At 40.7% G+C, this 11611-nt stretch overlaps 1 protein-coding gene across 1 annotated transcript in view; it reads left to right on the forward strand.

Annotated features, from left to right (window-relative positions):
- The window catches only part of INF2 (inverted formin, FH2 and WH2 domain containing), a 30530-nt gene extending 19151 nt beyond the window's left edge, over window positions 1-11379 (forward strand). The window contains exons 18-23 of the mRNA XM_015814623.1: window positions 255-419; window positions 3413-3515; window positions 5230-5382; window positions 6571-7350; window positions 8076-8153; window positions 9985-11379. Coding sequence (XP_015670109.1) covers window positions 255-419; window positions 3413-3515; window positions 5230-5382; window positions 6571-7350; window positions 8076-8152 — 1278 coding nt within the window. The 3' untranslated portion in view covers window position 8153; window positions 9985-11379. The remainder of the gene's footprint in view (window positions 1-254; window positions 420-3412; window positions 3516-5229; window positions 5383-6570; window positions 7351-8075; window positions 8154-9984) is intronic.
- Window positions 11380-11611: the final 232 nt, after the last annotated feature.

Raw genomic sequence — 11611 nt, forward strand, 5'->3', positions numbered from 1 at the left:
GGTCCCTACTATTTTTTTCCACCAAGTACCTATTTATCTACTAGCATTTGCATGCTTTTGAACTCCTAGGTTGGCAGTTGCTGGGACAAATTGATAGGAGCTTATTCTGTCACGTGGCTCACGCTCTAAGGTTTTGAGCTGCCAAGCTATCAACCTCCAGCGGTCTTCAGACTCATTGTCCTAGCCACATGAGCCACTGCAACCCCTGTGAAGTTAGTTGATCCTTTTTGAATTTTAATTTTAATATCTTCCAGGATAGCTTAACTGCTAACAGAAAGCTGGAGGATGAGTTTGAACTCATTGAAATTAAGAAAACGGAGCTTGCCAATTATCTGTGTGAAGATCCAAACAAATTGTCTTTGGAGGAGATATTTAATACCATGAAAATCTTCCGTGATCTCTACATCAAAGCACTAAAGGTTTGCATTTGAGACATTAAAAAATAAGAATTGTTGTGAAATCTCATACTGATGCATAGCAAAAGTCTTGGGGAATCCTTAGATGGATAGTATCATTTTAGACTATTAGACCAGGGGTCTCTAACCTGAGGGCCGTGGCCCGGTAATGGGCCGTGGCCTCATGGCCACTGGGTCGCAAGACAGGCTGGCCAGTGTGCACACATGTACGCACCCCCCCTCACTTGTGCTAGCTTAGCAGCCAGGCGCAAAAACAGGCCACCACCGCACCTCGGGGCACGAAAACAGGACGATGACAATGTGCCTCGGGGCGCAGAAACAGGTTGCCGTCACTGCATCTCAGGATGCGAAAATGGGACTCCACACCTCAGGGCATGAAAATAGGCCCCTGCCACCGCACCTCAGGGCGCGAAAACGGGATGACGATGATGCACCTCGGGGTGTGAAAATGGGCTGCCGCCGCTGCGCCTCAGGATGTGAAAATGGGCCGCCACTGCACCACGGGGCACAGAAACAAGGCACTGCACCACACAAGAACAGGGCAGGGCTAGTATCATGCAGGCACTAGCCCCGCCCTGTTTGCGGCACACACGTGCTCGCGGCCCCATGCGCACATGCACGCACGCACCCATATAAATTGCTTCACCCTCCCTTTTCCTCCGACAACGGTTGGTGACCTCTGTATTAGATCCCACACAGACACACAAAGAAACTAGAGGGCTGCAAGTACACAGCATTTTGGATTTAATTCCAAAACTGTTCTTGAACCGTGATGGCACGGTGGTTAGAATGCAGTACTTCAGGTTAACTCACTGCTCACTCAGGAGTTCGATTCTGAACTTCTCAAGGTTGACTCAGCCTTCCATCCTTCCAAGGTCAGTAAAATGGGGACCCAGATTATTGGGGGCAATATATTGACTTTGTAAACTGCTTAGAGAGGGCTATAAAGCACTATGAAGTGGTATATAAGTCTAAGTGCTATTTCTGTTGCTATTTACAGCACTTGCAGTTACAGATGTAACACTTGTCAGCATTCTTAATTTTCCTTGTTTGAGGAAAAAAGTCATAAAATCCATAGCAGATTAATTGGAGTTGGCACTACTGTGCATAGTATAAAAAGAAATGTATGTCCCCCTCCCCCTCATTCCATTTATTCTCATGTTCTACTTTTCTTCCTGCATATACACATTGCAGATGTGAACATGAACATAACACAAATAGAAGGAAGGAATTCCTGGAGTCTAAAGCTGTTCTATTTTTACTGAGCTAAACTTCCATCCCTTGCCTCATCGGAAAGTTGACATTAAAATAATACCAGGACTTTAGTTTCAGAATGATTCTTGGGGAATTAATTGCCTAACCAAAATATACACATTCCTTCTTACTGAGTCTGTATTTTTTCCATGCATTTTCCTGCAAGATTTTGAAAATTTCTAAACACTTTGATCTGTCTGTCTTGGTAGTTCAGCTACAATTTGGATCTCATTTCATTGTCCCCTTTTTGTGCCCTGTTGATGAGTTTCTAGTATCTCACCTCTATTAAAAAAATATAAAATATTTTATGTTGCACTATTTCTTTCTCCTTACTTATATCTAGTTTTATGCACTGATTTTTCTTGGTTAAGATTCCTTAATTCGACACCCTGAATCTTGGATTCCAAAAGACAAATAGGATATAATTTGTCAGAATATTGATCTAATTGTGATTTGTAAATCGAAGTCGTATGGCAGACTTTAGCCACAGTTTCCTTGTATGGACATTAGAAACTCTTTACACCTTTACATCCAAGAAGGAAGCACTTAATGCATAGTTCATTCCTGGACTTACAAATAGCAATCTGACCTGGGCCAGTGACTCAATAAAGGGAATTTCTTGTAGCAAAGCTAAAAGAAGACATAACTTCTTTGGACTACAGGTAGTTCTTGTCTTATTAACCATTCATTCATCAACCATTTGCAGATACAATGGTGCTGAACGAAGGGCTTACAACTTGTGCCCAAAGTTATTGTCACTGCAGCACCACCTTGGACGGGTGATCAAATTTCCAGTGCTTGGCAGGCTGCCCACACTGATGACCAAGGGCTTCAACTCCCCCCACCAGCCTATCTTCCATCCATCTACATTCATTTGGCCCTCCTGCCACCCTGTGCTCTGCTACCCCAGGGGATCTTCACCATCTTCCTCCGTCCATTGCTAATGTGATGTACCTGGCCTGGCACCTGGGCCAGGTCGGGCTTGGTTTCAGCTGTGGTCAAAAAAAAAGAAGCCAAAAGCAGCCCCTGACTCATGGCACACCAAAAGGCCCCTTTGCAAAAGTTTCTGGAGTGCAGTGCAAAAAAGGCTTCCTGGCACACCACAGCTCAAGGGCTGCTCTTGACTTTTTTTTCTTTCCTGCAGCCAAAGGCAAGCCTTGATTGGGCCAGCAGCCAGGTTAGGCACACCTAAGCAGGAGCAAGGAGACAACAAGGATCAGTTGAGGTGGCTCAGCACAGGGTGGCAGGGGGCTTGGAGTGCAAGATGGGGAGGGCAACTGCGGCCAGGACTGGACTCAGATGAGATGGCTGGGGCCTCCTGAGGTGTGAAAGCAGCCCCAGAACCTGTGCAGTTTGGGGGCTTTTTCCTTCTCCACAAGGCAGAGCGCAGGGTGGCCAAGAGATGGGGGGGGAGAATAGGCATGTGGGGGGAATTGGAGACAGTATTTTATCTTACTGAGGCTCAGAGCATGGCTGGATACTCACTTAACGACCCATGATTCTTGGTTGATGACGGCAACTGGGACTGCTGGGATTGCCATCACTAAGGGACACAGTCATTTGACATCTTGCTTTATAACAGCATCACTTACTTGCCAAATCATAAGTCAAGAACTACCTTTATAAGCAATTTCCTTGCAATGGAAATTAAGTAGGGCCAATGTGAAGCATTCTAACATGACAGGTGAAAATCAGGCAAAAGTTTGATGCACCTTTTACATGTCTGTGTTCCCCGTACACAGGAAAACAAGGACCGAAAGGAACAAGCAGCCAAAGCTGAAAAAAGGAAGAAACAGTTGGAAGAAGAAGAAGCTAAGAGGCCAAAAGGGGAAGATGGAAAAACTAGTGAGTCATGAAAAGATTTTTCTTTACTTAGTTCCACAAGCCTGTATCTGGCAAGGAGTCCATTGAATTAAACTAAATTTACTTCTTTATGAACCTGCATGGCTAAAACATGAATAATAGTTGTAAGAATTGGGTATGTCAAATTTAATGAAAAGAAGGACTAGGGGTAGCAAGATAGCAATCTTCCAATATCTAAGGGGATGCCACAAAGAAGAGTGGGTCAAGCAAAGCAGCTGAAAGCAGGACATGAAGCAATGGATGGAAACTAATCAAGGAGAGAAGCAACCTAAAGAGAACTAAAGAGGAATTTTCTGACAGTTAGAACAATTAACCAGTGAAACAACTTGCCTCCAAAGTTGTGGGTGCTCCAACACTGGAGGTTTTTAAGAAGAGATTGAACAACCATTTGTCTGAATTATTATAGGGTTTCCTGCCTGAGCAGGGGGTTGGACTAGAAGACCTCCAAAGTCCTTCCAATTCTGTTATTCTGTTATTTCACAGAATCAGTGGGAGAAAGTATTTAATCTCAAGTACTGCTATCAGTTAGCCTAGAGCAGGGGTGTCAAACTCGCAACATCACGTGACGTGTCGCGGCGTATCGCAACTTTTTTGCCATTGCCAGCAATGGGGTGGGGGCAGTTTCGCTATGATGCATCCGGCCTGCGGGCAGCAGTTTGACACCCCTGGCCTAGAGTAAGCCTCAGTGAATTTACTAGAAGGTACTTCTGTCAGTCAGTATGTAGTGGCATTTACAATACTGGAGTGCTTTAGGAAGACCTAAATTCAAAGCCATCCTTAGGCTTTGAGTGAGGTTCAATCTCTTAGTCAGCTGATTTCATAATAGATTTTTTGGAGGAAGGAAAAAAAGTAGGAAGGAATGCTATGCATATCATCTTGAATACTAGGCAAATTATAATGCCAGAACAATGATCAGAATATGTATGTGTACAAATGTATCTGTGTAAAATGGATGGATGGATGGATGATAAATGGATAGATAGACACAGATAGAACTATATATACACAAGATACACACACACACACTTACAAAGAAACTGAAAACAGTTTATTGTTTAATACTATTCTTGTGCAAATACTATCTAAACCTATAATACAATACAGTAATGTGTATAGACTTAATGCAAGGGAAAAATAATCTCTTTATATGATAATTTGCTACAGTGAAGCATAATACAGTGAGTAAGGAAATAAAGTTAAGCATTCCATGTAATTACTCTCAAAATAACCTGAACTATAGTTGCTTGTTCTGTTGTACTCAAGTTTCAGTGAGAGCCACTAGAAGCTATCTAAGTGCGCAGTTCTTCTCCCTCGCTCCCAGTTATCAGGACTTTCACTTTATGGACAGAGATAGTGCTAACATCTGGGATATTTTTGTAATTCTTCCACACAGCCAGAAAATAAAACACTAATTAAAAAGAAAGACCTTGGTTGGATGAGATTGTTTGCATAAATGTGATTACTTGGTGGTACAGTCTAGAAACTGCAAGGATAAGCGCTCATCAAAGGAAAAGCATTTGGATTGTTCTTTTTTCCCCAGGTTCCAAAACACAATTTTTTTGTTAAGTTGATTTGCATGTGCAACTACAGCTCAATGGAATCCTAAATAAAATTCAGTGAAATGTAGGGACTCCAGTCCACCCACACTCTCAGTCTGATTGACCAACTCGCTTTTTTCTCCAAATTACAAATCAAGTTAAGAAAGGAGCTGTGAAGCAAGAGGAGGTGTGTGTTATCGATGCTTTGCTGGCTGACATAAGGAAGGGGTTCCAGCTACGAAAAACAATCAGGAACAAAAACGGCACAGACACTCCCATGAAAACCACACCTCAGAGAGGAAAAGTGACTGGTAAGAACAGGCAGTCAGAAAATCTCATGAGTTTCTTTTTTCCCTATAAAAGTCCAACTTCTTTCCATCTGTTTCCATTGATGGCCAGTTTGCTTCCCAGTCCAGCTCAAGGGGCTGGTTTTAACCTTTAAGACTCTTTATAGTATGGGCTATCTGAGGGACCACCTCTCCCCCATTACATTGTCCTGCCCCATTAGACGATGTGGCAGCGAAGGCAAGTTGCAGGTACCATCAACTAGGAATCTTTATTTGGTGGGTCCCAGAAGACAGGCGTTCTCTGCTGTCATACCTACTTTATGGAACATTCTTCTACCTGAAATTAGAGTAGCTCCACCCCTTTCCATATGCCGAAAATATTCCTATGTCATGAAGCCTGGGTCTCCCGGGCAACTGTAGAATTGCTCGGGGGGCCATTTTACCGTTCTATGTATTTTTTACATTTATAATATTTATTAATATGGATTTTTATATTTTACATTTTTATTTTTTATTTATCTAATTGTTTCTGCCCTGTGCGTGCATGTATTTATTTATATCCCATCTTAATTATTTTTACAAATAACTCAAGGTGGTGCTTAATGCTCCTTTTTCCTCCTTCTATTTTCCCCCAAAACAACAACCCTATGTGGTGAGTTGGGCTGAGTAAGTGACAGGCCCAAAGTCACCTAGCTAACTTTCATGCTTAAGGGAACTAGAACTCTCAGTCTCCTGGTGCCTGGCCCAAAGTCACCCAGTCAGCTTTCATGCTTAAAGGAAAACTAGAACTCACTGTCTCTTAGCTTTTAGACTGGTGCTTTAACCATTACAGTATTTTAATATAATACAGGCCCAAACACCACCTTTTGTTTTAGGGTTCTAGGTAAGCACAATTGATTACATATGCAGGGCTTATATGTGAAGCTAAATGTGACCATGTCTTTTTTATGAGTGTGGGGGGGTCTTTTTAACATTATGCATTGCAGAGGCAGAGAAGTTAGCATGAGAAGACAAGCTCAGAAAAGAAGAATAAAAGTAATCTCTAGCACTGAGATTATAGTAATTCCCACATTATCACTATTTTCTCCCTATTCTTTTTTGTTTGTTTGTTTTTGATGGGCAAGATGGGATGATTCGGTGGCAACCTTTTCTCAGTCTAAGCTACAACTATTTACATTTGATTTCATTCTTATTTTTATTGTTAATTTTCAGACCAAAGCGTTCAGGATGTGAAAGACCCAAAACAAGATGATTCAAGTACGCAAAATAATTTCCAGGACCAAGTAGAAAATGCAAAGCCTTCAGAAGGAGCTACCACAAATGAGAAATCTGAGATGGCTACTGACTCGTTGGATTTACAGAAACCTCCCAATGCCATTGGAAATGGTATCTCCTCTCCAGCCCAGCCAGATCCCAAAAAGGCTTCCTTACATTCCTTTGTTTTGGAGAAAAATAGAGAAGCCCCAAATGGAACAAATTTGCAAGAGGGAAATGACTCCTGTTCTTTTCAGGATACCAGTGACCATGATTTAGTGTTGTCTCAGTCCACTTCTTTCGTAAAGGTTACAAGTGGTAACTCAGGACATTCAACCAGCCTGAAGATTAAAGCTGGTGAGGTTGACTCAGGGGACCCAGCTAGTAGAACTGAACCTGATGGTTCATGGAACCATTTAAATTCAAATGATCAGGTAAACAGTATTTGTAGAAATGATAACACAGAAGAAAAAATACCTGGAAACACCAAGCAGCTCACAACCTCTCAAGAAATGGCCCTTGAAACTTTGGCACTGCCAGAAGCATGTAAAGCCAATGAAGACCTTTCCTCAGACTCCTTATTAGACACGTCTCAGGATAAATCCTTCTCAGAAGAACCCGTAACTGATTCTTCATATTCAGCAACAGTACCTTCAGAACAAGCTCAAGCTGAAAAAGATGGCCAAAGAAGTTCATCAAAGCGCAAGAAGAAAAAGAGGCACAGCAAGGGCCATACAAGTAAGGCATTTTCATTGCGGCCTTTGAACATTAGGGCCAAATCAAGATGACCTCTTTAACCTGTATCCTTCCAGATATTTTCACCTACAATTCCCATCAAATTCAGCTAGCATGCCCAATAGGTAGGACTGATAGCAGACATAATCCAAATTATATGGAAGGATTCAGATTTGGAAAGGTCAATTTCACAGATAGACTGTTTAATTTATTAAATGATCAACTGATTATTTGGGGTGGAGTGCATTATGTTAATGCAAGTATTTACAAAAATGTAGATTACATGGATCGTTTTTATAAAAATGTTCCCTACTATTTTGCACCCCAAGTGGAATGCCTTCTCTGTTATAGCACCTGGTGCACATACATACATAATGATTTTGTTTCAAAGCTATTGTTTTATTCACATGCCATTAATCTAGAGCAGAGAGCCCCCAACCTTTTGGGCACCAGGGACCAGTTCCGTGGAGAGAAGTTTCTCCGTGGACCAGAGGGTGTGTGATTTCGTGTGCTGCCTGCATCCCGTGAATGGGGCTTCGCTTGTTTGCATGGCCCAGTTTCTGGCATGTTGCAGTCCGGTGCTGGTCCATGGACCAGGGTTGGGAACCCTTAATCTAGAGAGCCCCTTGTTTCCTTGACCACTGAATGTTATCCCATGACTGTGTTATTACAGTGGATTTTGCTAATATCTTGTGGCTACATTTAGTGTCTTCTCTTTTATTTGAAAGCAATGGTTGACACTGATTTAAAAGCGATGGTTGATACTGGAGATAAAAAAACAAAAAGAGTTTGTGAGATACAGTGAGGTATGTAAACCGCCAGGGACGCTGCTGTATGTGACTAACCATTGCGTTGGGATCTTACACACCTAATGAAATTGTTGATCATCACTACATAAAGCTATGCTTCTTGTAGCTAATTATATGTACTATGTTATTTCTTTTTTTTAATACAATACTTTTTATTTTGGGTGATTTGCTATCTGAGCTCAATCTCTGTACTACTGGAATCGCCAGCAAGACTTCAGGCTTTGGGTCTTTTGTGTCAGCCAAACATCATTTACTTGGAGGAAAGCATTGTCTCTTGTTAATTTGTTTAATGTTGTTAGACATGTTGGGGTAATAACAAACGTTCTTCTTTTTGTCTGATCCTCATTTTCCATTCTCTGAAATTTTATAAAAATGCAATTTCAGGTATGGTCTTCTTCACTACAGAATCAGAATAAGGCTGGTCAAGGGCTTTGAAAAAAGATCCCAGTCCTAATACAATCCTTCAGTCCCATTGTCTTTGCTGAACATTGTTGAAGATGGCTTTGATGTTGCAGAATATTTACTGATGATTCTGCACTACTGTCAAATATTAATCCAGTGGTCCTTAGAAAATGGCTATAGGATTTTGCAGATCTCCCTCCCCATGGATGGAAGGCAGGGGTCACCCTTGCAAGTTACAGCCTAGCAACACAGGGATATCTTTTGTAGGATCTGGATCATGTTCTGAGTATCCTAAAAATTCTTAATTATTCCTCAGATTCAGTTTCCATTTGTTTTCAGACAAGAAGTTGGCCATTCCTGCAATTGCATTACTTTCTCCTTTGTCTTCTGATTGCAAGCAGCCATAACATAAACCAATCAAATGATATGTGATGTTCAAATGCTTTACTATGTACCCAACATGCTTGTTTTACCAATTCATCTATTTTTGTTCTTACAGTGTATTATCAGAAATGAAATTATGTGGAGCATTTTTCAGTGATGATTCCAACAACTGTCCATTATTTTAAGCCAGGGACCAGGCCTCCTCTTTCCCCCACTCAGCAACAATCTGTTCAGATGTTTTCATTCTCTCCACAAAAGTATCTTCTAATAAAAGTATTTAGAACTATACAGTATTCAGTATTACAGGGGACATCTTCATCTCTTTAACTTTATAGAGGATCTCCAACTGGAGGGACCAAATACATGTGGAGATCCTGGATGATCTAGCAACTGTATTTACTATGAACAGTTTTCTGCATGCACACAGCCAACTCAAAGGGTTGACTATAGAGTAAGCAACTTCTAGTGTGTCCATGCCCTCCCTCAATGTCGTGACTCTGGTGTCTGAGCATCAATAGGTACCTCTTCTGAACCGCAGTCAGGCCTTTAATTGATCAGCCAACTGCAATCAACTTCTTTAATTGATCAAATTTTATCTAGGTGAACAAGGGTCAAGAAACCTAAAGAAAAATTGTCTGGAAGTGTTTGTAAAATGCTAAATAGTAAGATAGATGTGAACCTGTGTTGCCAAACATGCAGGAGTTTGTTCCAAGGATATAAGAGATGCTCAGAAGGGCTAGATTGAAACCCCTTAAACTCTTCATTCCTACCTCTGTCAGTAGCACATTCATTTGGAATCAAAGCTCAAAATTAAATCTCTTCACTTTTTCGTTATTATTTTCAGTTTGGACATTTTGGGACCATTATAATTCTTAGCTGATGAGCCCAGAGAATGGTCTAGACTAGAGACACACAGTGCAGACATAGTGTTAAAGCTAAGCACATTGCAGTTTGAATGGAATCTATAGATAATGCAAAATGGCTGAATGAACGATGTGCTCTCAAAGTGGCACTAAAAATGGACTTTTGCTTTCCTCTGCAGGTGGTGCAGCACGACAGAAAAAATAAAAACATGCTATTCAGTGGCATCAGCTATTGAAAGAAGCCATAGTAACAGGGTGCAGCTAAATTTTGTCTGGAGATACTTGATAGGGAGTAATTAATACTCAAATATATGATATAACCAGACTTAAAAGCACCCTCAGCATGTGCCTTACACAAAATTCTTATCCTAAAATAATTTTCTGCTGCTTTGGGGCCATGGAGTCAACACCCGATGGATAAAATTCTTCAACATAACGTGAAGGAGATATCACCTAGGACGGAGCTGGAACAAGTTGAAACTAACATAGTCATCTTTTGAATTTAACACAGAAAATATTGAAAGTTTTATGGCACCAATCTCATCTTTAGATAATGTGTCAGTTCTGGAAATATGATCCACCAAGGCCTGATTTTGCAAAAATCTGTGTTTGAGTTAACATCCTTCAATTTGATTGTGCTATACTTTACACCAGGTTGAAGCAAACAATTTTTGTGATACTATCAGATGCATATCACATTCCTGTTTTTACACAAGACTTGCTACTCCAAGGATTAGACAAAAGTGAGGTTTGTCTTAAAGAAAATTAGAAAATATCCTGATAACACCCATGTAGTTGACAGCCACCTAGTGGCAAATGTATGCAATTACTGTCTATATGAACACATGAATTAGTCCACATGTTTACGCTATCCTCTTTCTCACTACACGCACTGCAACACTTCTTTTCAAGAACACTTCCTCCCAAAGTAATATTATTAATGCAATCGATTTATGTTTTCTGTGATGGTAATAGTAAATATGTTTGGGGTTAGGGATATCTTTTTGTTGTTGCCTATGTATAACATTTAATGGAAATATTTTAGCATTAATATTGGGAATGTGATTCCCTTTTATCATAAAAACTGAAGTAATTTTTCATAGTTTATAAATACTATTGAGAGAATTGCAGGTTTGTAAATAGCTGTTCCCTTTTGTATATTCACTTATATGAGACTGAAGGTGTAGAAATTACTTTATAAGCTGAATTTAGCAATTATAATTTGGAAAGAAGATACTGACTGAGAGATATCCTGCTGAAATAAAACTAATGCTGTATTATAGTGGGCTTTGCAAAGCTAAATTCAATTTCCTCTCCAGATCTGGGACAGTCCTGCCTTCTCAGGGTCTACACATGAAAGGTTTTGCCTGTGTCACCTAGAATAATGGGGAATTACAAGTCTAGAAAATACCAGGTTTAAAAAAAGCTAGCATGGGTATTTAAAACAAGAAGTTAACTTTGCCCAAGTTTTAGTTTATCACAGAATTTGAACAGAACCCAAGAATGTAATTGAGCCAGGTGCCTTCACAGCAGTGTTTTGCAGCCTTGGCATCTTTAAGCTATATTGCTGGGGAATTCTGAGAGTTGGTCCACACTGCTTAAAATGAATAAGATGGAGAAAAAGTGCTCCAGATATATTGCACTACAACACCTGTAATAGTAGGAAGCACGATGGTTCAGTGTCTTAATGATGCTGGAGATGGTTTCAGCTCCAGCGTTCAAGCCCAAGCACTGCATGGCAGAGTGAGTTCCTGTCACTCGCCTCAGTTCTGTCCACCTATCAGTTCGAAAGCATATTCTATGCAA

Source organism: Protobothrops mucrosquamatus, unplaced genomic scaffold (assembly GCF_001527695.2).
Source record: "Protobothrops mucrosquamatus isolate PMUCROS unplaced genomic scaffold, P.Mucros_1.0 scaffold_90, whole genome shotgun sequence".
NCBI classification, from domain to species: Eukaryota; Metazoa; Chordata; class Lepidosauria; order Squamata; family Viperidae; genus Protobothrops; species Protobothrops mucrosquamatus.